A 17,560-nucleotide genomic window follows, 5' to 3' on the forward strand; every position below is an offset into this window, starting at 1 on the left:
TTTTTTTTAAATAAATAAATAAAATAATGTAAATAACCATAAGCAAAATAAATAAATAAATAAATACAACAAAAATGAAAGTGTCAACCACATCTAACATCTAATGACACTACTATATTTCATAAATAAGTATTAGTATATGTCTAAGTAGTATGAATGAAAACACTGGCTGAAACTAACTTGTGTGTGTGAATATTATTATTATTATTATTATTATTATTATTATTATTATTGTGTGTTATTATTATTATTATTATTATTGTGTGTGTGAATATTATTCACACATATTTAACAGAGAATTTTCACTTTTCTCCCACCTCCAACTGCCTGGACAAAATAACTTATAATAACATGATATGTGTGAATATTATTGTGTGTGAATATTATTATTATTATTATTATTATTGTTATTATTATTATTATTATTATTATTATTGTGTGTGTGGATATTATTCACACATATTTAAGGCTATTTCTGTGCAGGTGCAACATTATTATAAGGAACATGATGATAATATCAGACCCCATGCAGGAGGACAGACAGCTCCCACAACACACCACTAGGTAACGTTAGTCCATCACTCCTGCTAGTACATGTTGCTCAAACTCAAGTAACAAAACAAAAAGACGTGCCAACCCTTGAGAACACCCTCCAGCATGCTTTTATCTTCAACCTCGCCCATCCTGGATCAGCTGTGTCCTCCTCCACGTACAGATAACAGTATATATATCATATGAAGACTTAATCAGACGTGAGATCAGCGCCTTCACGTTACTCCACCTCAACGGCAGTTTGAACGCAACCTGCGGGGCCAAACGGAGCAGCAGCAGCAAACAGCCATTCAAACACCTCTTCACCGCGGGGATGTGAGCGCTGAGAGACTCTCTAGTCTCTAACAATAACGGAGGACCGCTGTGATTTTGAGACTTTTGAGAGAGAGAGAGAGGAAACCAACAGAGAAAGACCTGCTTTTCTGCGAAGTTTAGAGAAGTTGAACCTGTTGTTAGCCTTTAAAGGAAGTTAAACAACTTGAATCTTCAGTTTAACGTCTCCGCCGCGGGCGTTAGAGACGTTAAAGACGTTAGAGACGTTAGTAACGGCTGTGCGTGGAGGACTTCTTAACACTCCTCAACCGTTTATAAATAGTATTAATTCGTTTTTACTACCAGTCTGTTAGTTAATGAAGACGTAATGGTTTAGTAAATTACACTTAAACAGGTGTTGGGACTATTTTTTAATGGAATCCTCCGCAGTCTTGGGCGTGTCAGTGAGCAGGTAAGTGATTCACTTTGATAGGTGTGTGTTAACTAACTGCTTGAGCTCGTGCATTTTCGCCATAACGTTTATGTTAGTTTTTTTTATGGAAATGTGAGCTTAAAACTGTATTATATGTAGTAAAAGTAACTTTAAATAACATTATACTCTAAATAAACTAAAACAAACTCACAAGCTTACTCTTAAATTGCACTAAACTGCATTTTTGACTGATTTCAGAGTCACTTTAACACGTCAAGACGAACGTTTACACACTTGCCGACGGGGTTGCTAGGGGGGGCATTTTTTGGCGCATAAATGTATAAACAGTAAATGTGTGTGAGTGTGTGAGTGTGTTTGCAGACAGATGGGTGTTGAGTGACGCTGTGCTTTTGGCCCAAGGGCCAAATATGTCAAACATTTTATCAGGGCTGCATTCTCTGACATGCCGCAGCTCATCAGTCAAACACAGCACACCTCTCTCTGGGAAAGAAGAAGCAGCTACAGTACACACCCACTCAGCAGCAGCAGGGTTACAAGAGAGAGAAACGAGCAGCCAGGTTTATAGAAACAAGCCCAAAAGAAGCAACTCTCTCCCTAAAAAAGCTCAAAACAAGCGACCTTACCTATCTACCTACCACACTATGAGAGAGAGGTGGCCACTTGATCACTTCATATATATGTATGAATTATTTTGGATTGCATGCATTTCATTGCATTTTTTAATCAATTTTTAGCTTGTAACTTTACATTTTTCTTGTCAACTAAACTTAAAGTAGAACATTTTATTTCATTTTTTTGTATTTAATATTTAGCTGTTAACTTTACATTTTTCTTGTCAACTAAACTTAAACAAGTTGAACATTTCATTTCATTTTTGCATTGGATTTTTAATCAATTTTTAGCTTGTAACTTTACATTTTTCTTCTCAACTAAACTTAAAGTAGAACATTTTATTTCATTTTTTTGTATTTAATATTTAGCTGTTAACTTTACATTTTTCTTGTCAACTAAACTTAAACAAGTTGAACATTTCATTTCATTTTTGCATTGGATTTTTAATCAATTTTTAGCTTGTAACTTTACATTTTTCTTCTCAACTAAACTTAAAGTAGTAGAACATTTTATTTAATTTTTGTGTTTAATTTTTAGCTTGTAACTTTACATTTTTCTTCTCAACTAAACTTAAAGGGACTGTTTGTAAGAATCAGAAATTGGTTGTAACAGCGACACCTGTGGCCGTTAAGTCAACGAAAGTCAGCGTGTGCTCGCTCTAAATAGACATGACCAAGCATCGCTCAAAACAGTGAGGCGACACACGTCGGCTAAAACCACAATATCACTCTATATTTCACCTGCTTGGCAGTAATGTTAGCTGACCAGACAAAGGTCTCTCCATGAATCACTGCTGATCCTAGTGCTTTTCCTGCCTCAGCCTCCCGACCCCGGTCAGAAGGAACAGGGGAGACACTGGAGTTTAGGTCGGAGACGATAACGTTACTCGCTGCGGAGCCCCGTCACTTCACAAGACACGGGTAAACCTCTGTTGGTCTGGAGGGGCTGCAGCATTTATTTCTGCACAAACGTCCACTGTACATTCACTAGATATTCTCAGAGCTAAACTAACTCTTCTGCAGTGTGTAGTGTGAGCGCATACACGTGTGGAGCGAAATAGTGAGAACGAGCGCGGTGTGTGTGACTGAAGGCAAGCAGGCAGAGCAGCAGAGTACAGCTGGCAGGCAGCGGAGCAGAGAACCGCAGAGACCAAAGCTACGGTCTCCCCCGCGTCCTCCGACCGCGCCCAACACTGTTTTGCAAGACGTGCTTCACTAGATATATAACTTTGCGGTTTTGGTGCTTCTGTGTAGTTTGTGTTTGAGTATGAGTCTGAACAGCGTAGCGACACGCGAGCGCGCATGGGACACCGACCCGGACTGATTTATACGTATAAGAAGTTACAAACAGTCCCTTTAAACAAGTTGAACATTAATTAGATTTTTCCATTTTCCTTTTGCAAAGACCATGAATCCAATGTCGGTAAGCCTCTTTAAAGAGAACTGTGCTGCGTTTCTTTTATGTTTTTCAGTGCTAGCATGTTGAATCAGATCGGCATGATGTGCTTGTATATCACACTTACAATTACAACAAACTGTTGAAGAAACGGTATTTTCTGTTTAATTTATAAGGGACATGTAATGTTTTATACTTCTGGTGAATATAATCCAATCAAACTTGCAGTTATTTCCATATATGTATTTTGTATTTAGTAACACTGCTGGACAAAATCATAGAAAACAAAAGCTGTTAGTGTAATTAAAAGCAAAGCATGCCCTGACACAAGTCACTCTGTTGGCAAACCGTTGGTTTGACAACATCCTTACCAGCAGTTATGTGGTAAGGATTAAATCAAATCAACATACATCCTGTCGTTGTTTGTGAAACGGCTTTTGCAACGACTTTGGTGCAAGAGCTCCTCTCTCGTGTGCACCAGCCTTTGGCTCTCTCTGTGAATCTCTCATTGTGTGCTTGTGTTTGGTGCTGCAGGAGAGCTGAAGTTGACATCCCTGCACCCTGCTGAATGCCTTTCACGGCGCTGCATTAACATCACTATGGCACTGACAGATTTACTGCCGCGTTGACTTTAGCTCACTCTGCCCTTTCTGGCTACTCTTTTGCTTTGTTTTTTCCACTCACTTTTATTGTTAACACACCTTATAAATGTTTCTCTTCACATGTCTTTTTCTTGTTTTGTTTTGCTGTACATATTTGAAGCTTCTTTTCTGCCAGGTCTCATGTCCGGTGAATTGATTGTGATATCCATACAACCTTGTGTCTTTCAGCTCTCCTCGGCATTGTTTCTTTGGTTTGTGCCATCCATCTCATCATGGACAGCCTGCTGAGCGGGGCCAGTAAAGGGGCCAGTGCCCTTCAGTCAGCACAGACCTCATCACGTCATAGATGCTGCTCACTGTCTCTACCCTTGTATCAGTGACTATTAAGGAAACAATAAAGCTTAAATTCCTCTTTAGTTTGAACAAAAGAGCCATGCATCCGCTGCTGCCCCTCTGTGTCTTTTGGCTGCTGCCCCTGGCCTTGACGCAGGAAGAAAACGCACCGCTGGTCTGCATCCCCCGCAGATTTGTGCCCTACCATGGTGAGTGTTGCTGTCTGTCTTGTGTAACCTTGGCTTACCATGTGTCATCACGTGATGAATCATATGGTTTGAGTAAGTTTGGGCTTACTTATTACGAAAACCGTGTGGTTGCCGAGTTAATCAGTCATGTTCCGTCTCTAGGGGACAACGCCCACCTGTTTCACGAGGAAGGAGTGTTCAACTACTCCACCATGCTGTTGAGAGAAGATCTGGGCCTGCTATTGCTGGGTGCCAGGGAAGCGGTGTATGCTCTTGACCTCAACGACATCTCCAAGAAACTTGCTTCAGTAAGAACACCGATGTTAACAATGCAGTTAAGGCCAATTCTGTTAGCATTAGATTGACATTTCGTATCACGGCTTTCTTGGCCCGGGGCTAAGAAATCTTAAAGAGTAAACTTGTGTGTCGTGCCAGGCTGCCTGCGAGCCTTGGCAGACAAACAGCTTTGCACTACAATTAAAGACATTTTACACTGTCACTAAAAATTCACTCAACACATACTAAAACCAACGAGCTTTACTGGAAGTTATTTGCTGATTTCAGCTGTTATACCTCCACTTCAGTTACATTTGCAAGTACATTTTACTTTCCTAGCAACTGCTTTGTTTCCTCAATGAAGGGTATAAATTGTTAGAGGTAACAACAAATAAATAGTGATGTTTTATTATGGATAAAGATAAGATGTTATTGATCCCTTGCTACCTGGTAGTATATATAGTAAAAACTACAAGCAATGTACTTATGAATGCATCAGTAATTATAATTCAATAATATAATGTTCTGAAGAGAGAGCTACGTATATGAGTACATTTACTTTTGATATATTTTTGACTAATGATAATGTACTTTTACATAAATAACATTTTGAATGCAGGACTTTTGGGGGAATCTACTGGCAGAAATAGAATATAATATTCAGAACTATGTTTTCATTAGTGTATAATCACCTGAAGAATCGTTGTGTTTTCGTTTAACTTAGAATGAGCTCTTCATATCTACATAGGGAGCGGGTCCTCTTCACAGAGTCCGCCGTGTTTCTCCACCAGCTTTCTACAGTAGCCCAGAACGGACGAACCAAACACTGGCTCTAGAGAGAGCCTTTCACGTTTTCATGTTACCTGAAGGCCACCGTAGTTCTCCGACACGTTTGTGAAACTACGGTAATGTGAGCCGCTGAGTGCAAAACCGTGGTACCGCCAGCCGCCCGTGTGACTTCCGTTGCTCCTAAAGTAGTGTTATTATGGTAACGGTGTTACCACAGTTTTGCACTCTGCGGCTCACATTACCGCATTCTTGGAAAGAGAGGAGTGAGTGGAGGGGTACTCAGTGGGTTGCAATCTGCAACCACTACACTAGATGCTACCAAATCCTACATATTGCACCTTTTAAAGCAAAAAAAATCATAGTACTTCTCCCACCACTGTCTGGTAGCCTGATGGTAAAGGTGAATATCACTCATCACATACTGTCTCTGGTTTGACTCCAGCTGGGCACCTTTGTTGCATGTCATACCTGTCAAATAGCTGTCAAATAAAGGCATGATAAATGCCAAAAGACACAACAGAAAAACACATCAACTTGAAAAACAGAAACATTTAAAAACTAAATTTGTTTTTCATTCTTTTAGGTTAAATGGGAAGTGACGCAACAGCAAGAAGATGAGTGTCAGAAAAAAGGAAAAGATCCTGAGGTGGGTCCCTTTTAGCTTTTGCTATTTAAAATGTATTGCATATTGAGCAGATGTAGTCATTGCTTTTTAAAAATGCATTTGCAGACGGAGTGCAAGAACTATATCAGGGTCATGCATCAGACGGAGGATAACAGGATGTATGTGTGTGGAACCAATGCATTTGATCCCGAGTGTGATTACATGGTGAGATGAATTCAGAGCCACAGTGCTGCTTGTTTATCTCAATTCATATTCCATGCTGTATAAAGTTTTTTACATCAAAATCATAGTGTGTGTGTATGTGAAATAACTGTAGAATTTAAAGACTTTGAAAGTTGCAGCGCCTCTGTGTTTGTCTGTGCAGTCGTACGCAAATGAAAAGCTGACTCTTGAGAAGAAAGCAGAGGATGGCAAAGGGAAGTGTCCATTTGATCCTGTCCAGAGTTATGCCTCCGTCATGGTTGGTGAGTAGCAATTATACAACAGATAAGAAACTGAGGAAGAACAGTTAATATAGCAACATTTTTTAAATTTGTATCTCTGTGTCTGCCGTCGTGTCTTCCCAGAAAACAACCTATACTCCGCCACTACAACGAACTTCCTGGGTTCTCAACCCGCCCTGTCGCGCAGCTCTCCTGTCATACGCACTGAGTTCAAGAGCTCCTGGCTTAATGGTAAGACGTGATAGTATGTCATGTGTTTTTTGCAAGATGCTACGTTCATGCGAGGGCTTCACTGTCTCTACTGAGGTGAAGTGTTTCACCTTGATGATTTGCTTAGTAGCTCAGTCAGTGTTGATGTTTTTTCCTTCTTTCTACGCCAGAGCCCAACTTTGTCTCCATGGCTCTGATGCAAGAGAGTGACCTAAGCGAGGAGGGAGACGATGACAAGGTTTACCTGTTCTTCAGCGAGAAAGCTGTGGAGTGGGACTGCTTCAGCAAACTGGTTGTTTCCCGCGTGGCCCGTGTCTGCAAGGTGAAAAAGAGTTCATCCTGTCCTGAATGCACGTATTTGTCGCAGCTGTATTTCCCAAGACGACAGTAACATATAAACAGCACTTCCTCAGTTGCGCTCTTGCCGCCCTTTCCGCAGCTTGATTGGGCATCCCGTTTATCTTTGTGTTTTTCCACTTGTCAGTGTGGCATTATGGGGTCTTTCTGTGCTCACAGGGGGATATTGGAGGCCAGAGGACCTTGCAGAGAACATGGACATCCTTCCTGAAGGCCAGAATGGACTGTCCAGTGCTGAGGTCTCAGCTGCCGAACGTTATCCAGGACACTTACCGCTCGTGTAACCCGAAGAAGCCCTGGAAGGACTGTTTGTTCTACGCCATCTTCACACCACAGTCGTACGTTTGAAATAACAAATGTGTGTTTGTGTTTGAGGGAGCAGAGTCTCTTTCTCTTTAATGGTCTTTGGCACACCACTTGGCTCACATTTTCTGTGTGTGTGTGTGTTTCAGGGACACTTCAGACCTGTCTGCAGTGTGTGCGTACCGCGTGTCTGACATCAGCAAAGTTTTTGCAGAGGGGAAGTACAAGAACCCAGTCACCGTAGAAACCTCCCATGTTAAGTGGGTGATGTACAGCGGAGATGTGCCCGTCCCTCGGCCCGGAGCTGTGAGTCTGCCCGCTATTCAACGCGTGTTAGAAACAAAGGCAAAACTCAAAAGGCAACTTTTTTTTGTTTTTTACGAGTGTCCCAGCAGGATTCCTTTTGTACTCTGACTCCGTTGTTCTGTCTTTTCTCTTTCCTTCCCCTCTTCCCTCGCCAGTGTATAGACAATGAGGCTCGTAAAGCGGGCATAACTCAGACTCTGGACCTCCCAGACCGGACCCTTCAATTTATCAAAGATAAGCAGCTCATGGACCAAGCTATCCAGCCAATAGATGACAAGCCTGTTCTGGTGCGACGGGGATCTACATTCACACGCATCATAGTCGACCAAGTGCAGGCAGCAGACGGAGAGATGAACTGCGTGATGTTCATAGGCACAGGTTGGTGTCAGTGCAGCCACTTCCTGTATATTTATGCTGCTTTTGATAACTTGACCGCATCAGTGATAAGCAAATGTAAATATAGCATGTTTCTATGTTTTTATACGTAAAGAGGAAGGCACAATTCTGAAAGCAGCGAACTACGATGGAGAGATGTTCATCATAGAGGAAGTGCAACTCTTCCAACCCCCAGAGCCAATCAAGATTCTGAAATTCTCTAATGTCACGGTAATTGACTTTTAAATCACTATTCAAGTGTGTTCATTGTATATTTCGGTAAAGCACCTACATAATAATAATGATAATAATAATAATATTCAGTGTCATTGCTCTGTGTTTGTGTGTGATGGATCCGTTGTGTACAGGGTCAGCTGTATGCAGGCTCAGACAGCGGAGCAGCTCAGTTACCACTGGCCACCTGTGGGAGGTCCTCATCCTGTATGGACTGTGTTCTAGCCAGAGACCCATACTGCGGCTGGGACAAAGCTGTTGGGAAATGTGTTCTCCTTTCCAGTTCAAAAAGGTAGGCAGCTGTCCCAACATGTAGTAGAGCAAGCCGTGTTGATATCTGTTCTATCCATACATTTCAATCATTGTATCTTCTCCTTTAGAAAACTAATCCAAAGTGTGAAAGTAGGAAATGCCTCTCTCTGCCCAGATCCTGGTGAGTTCGTGCACACTAGCACCTAAATAATCAATAAATGATCAGTACATATTTATTTTTATGCCTCCGTGCTGGCGACAGTCGAAGCCAGAGACATAATGTTTTCAGGTTTTCCATCCGTACCATTCTCGTGAATGTGATATCTCAGGAACGCCTGGAGGGAATTTCTTCCCGTCCACTTGGACTCAAGGATGAACTGATTAGAATCTGATGGTTAAAGGTCAAAAGTCACTGTGACCTCACAAAACACATTTTTGGCCATAACTCAAGAATTCATATGCTAATTATGACAATTTAACACAAATGTCTAACAGGGTAAAATGATGAAGTGAAGACATTTTGGACAGACATGGCACTGGTTGGCCGCGCGGCGGTTATTCTAGTTTGTGATTCTGAACAAAAACTGGCAGTTTGCATCATTCCACTCCTTCAACTAGAAAGAACCACAATCGAGGTTAATTGTGGGTTGTTAAAATGAAAATGCGTATCATGTGAAGGACTGTGTCTGTTTTGTTTTCAGATCCTGTGGATCCCGTGAATCAGCCCATCTGGCGCGGGGGAAATGTGGAGCTCCGCTGTTCTGCTCCCTCCAACCTGTCGAAAACCAGCTGGGAGCGGGACGGCAGCCCTATCGCCTCTTCGACTCGCTGCCAACTTCTACGAGACGGACTGCTCATCCTCAACGCCACAGACTCTGACACTGGTCGCTACCGCTGCCAGTCTGTGGAGGTCTCCAAAGCCGGCAAGTACACAACCACTGTGGCTGAGTACCAGGTTAGCATGGCATCAGGGATTCTTCCCCGGCCTCAGATAAATGCCGCCTCTGTGACTGGACTGCAGGCCGTAGTCGGGCTCCTTGTATTTTCTCTTGTTGCACTTTTGGCTTGGAACTTTTACAAAGGCCACCTACCGCTGCCCTGGAACTGCGGAAAGATGATTAGAGAGAAATCCCGGAATTCACTGAGGCCTGCATCGGTAGAGGACAAGTGCCTGCGGTCGGAATCAAACAGCAGCCGTAATAACAACCAAATGGGAGGGGAGGCGGCATTCAGTGCGGCTGAGGAGAACGACGGCCCACAAGTTGATCTTCAAACGTTGCAGTGTACTTATGACGAGTCCGAAATTTGAAAATGACGAGCGCAATGCTGTGTTCAGTTTCCCGTTCAGCGCCCCTGAAGTTTGAGAAAGGAATGGTAATGGCCAAAAACTTGTTTCTAGGCAGATACTAGATTTATCAGTTCAGCTGTAATGTTTGAGAGTTGAATCTCAATTTATGGGAGCCAAAAAAAAACTCCTGAGTGGTTGAAACTTTGTCTTGAGAGACACTCCAAAAGATTGTATAATATGAATTTTGTACAAGTATGAGAGACACTTGAATTTCTGCTTTACTTCTTTGTTGTGTTTTATTACACTTGTGTGTACATTTAAGTGTTTTAGCTTCCTACTAATTGTTGTAAATCCCTTTATAAATTTGAAATATCTTGTAAAGATTGGTATGATTTTCACAGGGAATGTACATTAACTGAAATTGAGCCATTTCATTTCTAACCACTAGCTGCCAGGATTTTGTTTTATTGTATTATTAAACCTTTTCTACCTGGTCGTTGTGTTGCCACAGTGTATCTAAATATAGCCAACAGGGTTTACTAGATTTCAACAAGGCTGGACTTGCCAAGAATGTGAAGAACAGATGTGGAAGATACCTGCAATTATGAATCATCTATGTACTTTTGTGTGTTTAGATCCAGTCTCTGTCTGAAGACCGATCCACTTTCAGATGTTGACTGTTTTAAACTCTAAAATGACATGTTTTAAATTGGTGTTCACAACACAAAAACCATCAACCAGATGTGACTTGCAAAGAGTAAAAAGGGGGAAAAAATCTTTAATGTGTAATATTCAGACTACATTACAAATTACTTTTTCAGACAACAGTACAGAATGATTTGAGCACAGCCTATATAATACAGCGTGTACGGTTTAAAACCCAGTGACTGGGCTCCTGATCCATCCTGGTGCGTGGTCTCTATCTCCTGTAGCGGTACCTCTTGAAGTGGAACCACAGCTGGAAGATACCGTTGGCGAACTGACAGCGGAAGCCGTGCCGGTGCGAGTACTCCCACTCCCTGTTCACAATCTTAAAGGCGATGTCCTCGTACGGAGGGCCGGCGTGGAACCTTAAGATCCCAAAGTCCTTGTTGTCGGGACTGGGCTCCAGGAAGTACTGCGGGGTGGAGCGCTTGTCGATCAGATCCGGGTAGAAGATGTTGAACTTGTAACCCTGGACGATCTTGGGCGGTGGGTTGTCGAAGTCGTAATGCGTCTGGTTATATTTGTTCCACTCGAAGCCGGTGTGCACCCTGTTGAAGAAGCGGGGTTTCCTGGGACGGTATTTGTCCGCCCACAGGTACATCTTCCCCGTGACGGGTAACTCCACGCTGAACTGGGCCTCGTCGTTGCCCATGCCCTCTTTGGCGCGACGTACGAAGGCGTCCTCGGCGCTCTCGCCGGCATCACCTGATAGAAAAGTCATAGAAGCAACGGTGAGTAAGAATACATGATACATCACATACTTGAACAGTTCAAGCAACCCCACAGAAGACTGGTGGTGTTGTTTCCCCACTGCATCATGTCTGTGCCTTACTATTCTTTTACTGTTCCATGTAACAAAATACTGAATAGTTTGTTTACTTTAATTTACTGTACTTGTTTTCTTTTTTGTGACTCTTGATTTGGAAGCTTTTAGTGCGTTAATGATCTCATACCGGTGACTTGTAGCTGTGTGCGTGCTAGCTGCAGCCTTTGCGTGTCCTCCTCCGGCGTTATCGTGTGCGTGTCCAGCGGCAGCTCGGAGGTCGTCAGCATCACGGGACTGTAGCGCCCGGAGTCGTACTCCGCCTGGCTCTGCTGGATCAAATCCTCCTCCGTCAGCACGGCCTCCACCACCTCGCCCTCCTTCTCTTCGTCCTTCTTGTCGCCCTTTTCCTCTCCGTCCCCGTCTTGGTTTCCTGCCGTGGATGTCGACGGACCCGCCTCCTCTCCGTCCTCTTCGGTTTCTCTGTTCTTATTTCTCGCGGAGGAGGATGAAGACTGGCCGGGCTCCCCTGTTGCGGTAGCCCTTTTTTGAGAACACAGAAGTGAGAATTAACACAGCGTCAAGTGAAAGTTGAACCTCAGGTCGCTGTCACCTGACAGCAGGCACAGTAACTGAGCGAGCCCCACGGCTTAAGGAAGTGCATCGTGTTTCGAGGTGACTTACTCGTCATCGTCACTCCTCGCCTCCTCTTTGATGATGGGGAACAACGGTTCACTCTCCACTCCTTGTTCCTGTTTCAGCTTGAACAGCTTCTGACGCAGCACGTCCTGATGTCGCTCTCTCAACCTGGGACGTTAAATTGTAGTTTTACACACTCTGTCTATCCAGATTAATCATGCTTGTAACTTCTAATTCAAATCCTTGCAACAGCAGAAACAATAAGGGTTCCCCCATATTCGTACCTCGCTCTGGCCATGTAGACTCTGACTTGCTGCAGCAGACTCTCCCAGTAACCGATATCAAGATTGGATCCTCCGGCCCGAATTTTGGTCTCGATGTTCAGGTGCAGCGCCTGCAGCTGGCTGTACGTCTTTCCTTTGAACACTATCTGGACATCGATGCTCACAGCCGTGTTGATGCCCTCACGACGATCACCTGAGGATTAAAACGATTGCATTAAAGATAAAGGGAAAGAATGTGGTTGAGCATGTCGCACATACAATTACCTAACTCGTAAAAAGAAAGCAGGGAATATTACATACCTGGTCCTTTCCCAGAGGCCTCCAGTTTCCTCAGTTTGCTGATCTCGTCCTCGGTGATGGTCGTCATGTCCCTCCAGAAGTCCACGTTCTTACCCTGCTCCAACTCCATGTACACCTACCAGCACAACAACACAACACAGGTAACCATAATCAGATGGCGCTCTTCAGAAGAACAATAGGTGTGAAGCAACTGTTAACACATGGCCTAATATGTCATGTTTAGGGTCAATCTGCATGATACAACACTCAGTTTGCACTTTGGGCAGGGTGATCATTCAATATCAGTGTTGTGTCTGCATATCCAGGGTTTTTTTTGGCTCAGAATGGGCCTTCGGGGGACGACAGTAAGCATGATTGGTCGGCGTTCAGTTAAGGCAATGAGTCTGTGTTACCTTATGTGAGAGAAATCTATGCATTTCATTGTGTGATTTCCTTTGGCACTGGCTAAAATGTCTTTGGGGTTTGCCAAAAACTCCTCCATGCAGTAAAATGTTTTCATGCCTAAATGAACAAGATAAATTTAACCAATATCCGTCAGAGCCTGACATCTTAAATACTTTTATTATTTAGGGATTTGGCGCCCCTCAGAGGCAGTTAAAAGAAAAGGTTAACGTCAGACAGATCAGACTCAGGGACACGAAGATAAATGTGTTGAAAGAACCAGACTGCAACGGTTGTCAGTGGGATTGTCTAACTTTTCCACAAATATGAATGTTTACCACCAGAATAATTTGAATGAATCACAGGTAAAGTCTACATATAATGGCTTTAACTTGCACTATTAATGTTGAAATATTTCAAATCTCAACTAGATTTATTCAGAGAGTGAGGTCTCATCTCACAGTGAGGTGATCGCAGCAGGTTGGACACATAATAATCACAGACCTTAATGTCCTCCAGCAGGTCGTCCATGTCGGTGACCGTTAGCCCGTTGAGAAAGGTATACGGCTCGTGCATCTCCACGGCGAGATCGTCATCTTCTGCACTGATGTACTTCGCCAAAAGGTCAATAGGCTTAGCACGACCATCACGGATTCTGATCTTAGACCTGGACACACAATAATACAAACTGAGACAGTGCATATACAGTATGTATAGAGCGGTGCAGGAATAAGCCCTGGAAATGAGTTAGCATTTTTGCACTTCCGGTTCCCTCATCTGGAAGTCAATGGGTTTTTTAAATGTGTTTTTTAGTTAGATGCCTGAAATAAGGTCTGTGGTTAACACAAGCTTAAGAGATTTTAACGTTTTGTTCTACGACAAAATACGTCAGTAAATACCCCACTCGTGAATTTTGAAGCTTTTACGTGTCTTAAAAAAGGCGGTTGAATGGGGACTTAACTTTGTAAACAGATCTGATGAATGGTATCTATTTGTGTGACTCATACATGTTTTGTTTCTGTTCTTTTTTGTGGGATAAAATCAATAAAACATATTTACAAAAAAAAGGCGGTTGCTAACAAGTGGCTAAATGAGACTACTAAATGTCAACACGCCGACTCGTCCTCCTTTACAGCCTTGTTGTATATGCGACTGTTGTGTGGTTTGTTTGTAGCCTAACTTTAGCTTTTACTTCTGGCGAATGCATTTACACTTAAAAAAAAACATAAAAGTGGTGTTCATTTGTGGAGATCATCTTGCTGAACAAAACGTGTAAGTATCATAAACGTTTGTTTGCCACAGATCTTATTTTCTGCAATAATCCAAAACCCAATTGTAAAATCCCATTGGTTTTTTGTCGAGGGAACCCAGGGCGATGCTAACTTCCTGGTTGGCCCACAAAAATACATCATCCCTGCAGCACTCTGTTAAGGATCAGGTGTAGGAGCTTGGAACTTAACTGGAATTGTGCAAGCAAACAGAACTGCAACAGAAAAAAGGATATACAGTAATTGTTGATGCACACACTCACCTTAGTTTGGCCTGATGCAGATGGAAGTTGTCTTCCTGTTCAGCCCAGGTCTTGAAATGCTCGGCCTCCTTTTCTCTCTGCAGCATCTCCAGCTCCGTCTCTCTCATGGCCTTCTCTCGCTCCCTCTCCAGACGCAGCTGTTTTACCTATATACACACAAAGTTAGGATGATTCGTGAAAGTTTCTCATAACTCTGTAACATTATACTGCCACAAAAAAAAATACCCCACAGCTCATACCTTCTGCAGCTCTCTGCGGTTCTCCTCCTGAATACATTTGTTCCTGTCTTTAAGCTCTTTTTCTCCCAGATGGCCGATGCCTTTCTTATCCAATGCCTGAAAAACAAGAATCTTGGATGAGTTACGATACTCAGAGCTAGTCTACAACAGGCAACTTTCCAAAATGATGTGACTGCAAACTAATTTAGAATACAGTTTACAATAACAACTTATCAAACGCAGTTGAAAACTGCTCTCCGACTGACCTTCTGCCATTTGAACGTGCCCAATAAGTTGTTGTCACCAAAGGGGTTGTCTGCGTTGGTGTATCCCATGTACTCCTCGCTCCAGCCCATCTTTTCTCTCCTTTTCTTCTCCTTTGTTTCCTTCTTTGCCAGTCTTCTGGCCCTCTTCTCCTCTGGTGTCTCCAGAGCTTTCATCATCTCCCTCTGGTTCTTCTTATCCTCCTTCTCTTTGACCGCACGGCCCCCGCGATCAGACCCCGAGCTGTCAGACGACTCGGGTGAACTGGAGCGCTGCCTCCCTCTGTCTCTGCTTCTCTGCTCACTACTCCCTTGCTCCCTGTCTCTGCTTCTCTGCTCACTACTCCCTTGCTCCCTGTCTCTGCTTCTCTGCTCACTACTCCCTTGCTCCCTGTCTTCGCTCCTCTTCCTCTGCTCCAGGCCTTTGTCTCCTTTTCTTTCCCTGTCTCTATTGCTGTTGCTCTCCCACCTCTCTCTATCTCTATCTCGCTCGCTTCTCTGTCTGTCTCTGACTGTACTCCCTCTGTCAGGACTTCCTCGTCTTCTCCTTTCTCTGTCGCTGCCTCCATCACGGGAATCAGAGCTGGACTGGGACCTTTCCCTCCTCCTCTTCTCTTGAGATGCTCCTCTCCGGTTCTCCTTTTCCTTTCTCCCCCTCCTCACTTTGGGATCACCTGAATCAGAACTGAGACAGAAAAGGTGATTTAGTAAATTTTTTGATCCCGGATGAGCAACCATGTATTGGAGACTAAAGGGAATACATCTTCACCCTCTTCAGCAAGAATAACAGAGTGAATGTCAGCAGGCTGTAAATGGGAGCATGGAAATAGCTGCTTTGTGGATTAGAGTTGGTAGGTTAACCCTAAACTCTGTAAAACACAGATCCAGATGCACCAGAAACTCCTTGACAATCACCTACAATTGAACTTACATAAACAAAAAACAAATGGTTGCTGGTTTGGGTGCAATAAGCACAGGAAAGATTAACAAGATTATCACTGAGTATGATGCCCTTCTCCTTGCAGACAAAAATGCTGCGTTCAAGATGGACTTGGTAAATGGACTTGCATTTATATAGCGCTTTTCTAGTGTTCCCGACCACTCAAAGCACTTTACACTACATCTCAGCATTCACCAATTCATACACTGATGGCAGAGGCTGCTGAGGTGCCAACTTTGTCCATCAGGATCTAATCTAAATACTCATTCACATTCTCAGTCTCTAACCGATGGCTATGCTTTCAGGAGCAATTTGGGGTTAAGTGTCTTGCTCAAGGACACATCAACATGTGACCCGGAGCAGCCGGGGATCGAACCACCGACCTTAAATACGAGATTCACAGTTGCCACTTCTTCTGGTCAGTGCTTTAAAACAAATACTTGACAAGGCTAAACGAGGCAGATAAAACATATAACAGGGAAAACACACACACACACAGTTATAAAGCAAATAAAACTGTTTTTTTGTTTTATATATGTTGTTGTTGCTGTCTGTATGTCCATTTTACAAGTATGTGCATGTATTCCTTTAACCTTAAATATAAATAAAAATAAATACATAAATAAATAAAACAGGTAAATTAGATATAATAAATAAATATAAACAGAAGTATTACACTAGAGGTATAAAATATAAAAACAAATGTAATGTAAACAGAGGTAATTGTAAAACAGGTAAGGTAGATGTAATAAATAAATAAATAAATGTAAACACTTGAGGTGTATATTGCATCACGGATATATTGCACAGACAAATGTATTTCACATTCAGTGTATTAATATTGCACAGATGTATTGTTTGTTCAGGGAGAGAAACTGTTCGCGAGTCTGCAGGCTTTCATTGTTAAACGTTAAACCCCACAGGAACCAGCTATCACCAGACATCAAAGACAGTTACCTCGATGATCTTCCCCTGGACTTGCTCCTGGCTCGGTGTGGTCCTCTCCTCCGGTCGCTCTCGGAGCCGCTCCGTGAAGCCGCTCGGTCTCTGTGTTGTGGAGGTTGAGGCCCACGTCGCTCCGGAGATCCATCGCTGGAGTTCCCGCTGCCGGACCGTCCTCGTCCTCGGGCGGGTTTCTTCCCCTCTAAAGACCGACTGCGACCTCTCCTCTCCTCCGGGGACCGAGACCTGCTCATTCTGGATCTGTTCCAACGATCCCGGCTCCGGCTTCTGGACTTGGATCGAGACCGACGTCGAGGTTTCGGATCCATCACGACGAGCTCTCTGTCAATGCGGGGTCCGACCAGCGCTCCGTCGCGTAAATAAGAGGTAACAAGAAAACACAGTGTATAATATTTAATGTGTATTTATAAAAACATTAATGAAGTAAATGAACATCCATGTCGGATTGTAAAACACTTACACCTATAAAAACAATGCGGTAAATTGCCTGGTTTCAAATATAATTCAAACAGGCATCTTTAAAGGGGCTTTCTACGGAAATGGCGCATATTCTACACGTCACGAGTGTCGGTTGAGAAAACTATAATGTATAAATACATTATATTTGTTTAATTGCGGTTTTAACAGCACACAGGGCACTCTAAATCAATTTAACGTCATATAAATGTGTTATTTTGTACAAAATAACTGTATGGTGAAATTAGGTCAACGCTGCTTTTCAGAAACA

The 17,560-nt window shown here is 43.0% G+C and overlaps 2 protein-coding genes across 2 annotated transcripts; one reads left to right on the forward strand and one right to left on the reverse strand.

Annotated features, from left to right (window-relative positions):
• Window positions 1-640: 640 nt before the first annotated feature.
• LOC141777054 (semaphorin-4E-like) lies at window positions 641-10,341 on the forward strand. The gene is made up of 15 exons (XM_074650987.1): window positions 641-1,276; window positions 4,096-4,409; window positions 4,551-4,696; window positions 6,037-6,099; window positions 6,184-6,282; window positions 6,443-6,542; window positions 6,645-6,752; window positions 6,902-7,053; window positions 7,248-7,426; window positions 7,541-7,697; window positions 7,853-8,075; window positions 8,188-8,303; window positions 8,441-8,598; window positions 8,687-8,739; window positions 9,260-10,341. The coding sequence occupies exons 2-15, from the start codon at window positions 4,214-4,216 to the stop codon at window positions 9,865-9,867; spliced, it is 2,358 nt and encodes a 785-aa protein (XP_074507088.1). The 5' UTR covers window positions 641-1,276; window positions 4,096-4,213; the 3' UTR covers window positions 9,868-10,341.
• A 263-nt stretch (window positions 10,342-10,604) lies between these two features.
• cactin lies at window positions 10,605-17,191 on the reverse strand. The gene is made up of 10 exons (XM_074650986.1): window positions 16,828-17,191; window positions 14,934-15,615; window positions 14,689-14,784; window positions 14,450-14,595; window positions 13,423-13,585; window positions 12,538-12,652; window positions 12,238-12,430; window positions 11,999-12,121; window positions 11,505-11,857; window positions 10,605-11,256 (listed from the first exon to the last, which is right to left on the reverse strand). Exons 1-10 carry the CDS (start codon window positions 17,139-17,141, stop codon window positions 10,766-10,768), a joined length of 2,676 nt encoding a protein of 891 aa, XP_074507087.1. The 5' UTR covers window positions 17,142-17,191; the 3' UTR covers window positions 10,605-10,765.
• Window positions 17,192-17,560: the final 369 nt, after the last annotated feature.

Source organism: Sebastes fasciatus, chromosome 11 (genome assembly GCF_043250625.1).
Source record: "Sebastes fasciatus isolate fSebFas1 chromosome 11, fSebFas1.pri, whole genome shotgun sequence".
Classification (NCBI taxonomy): Eukaryota; Metazoa; Chordata; class Actinopteri; order Perciformes; family Sebastidae; genus Sebastes; species Sebastes fasciatus.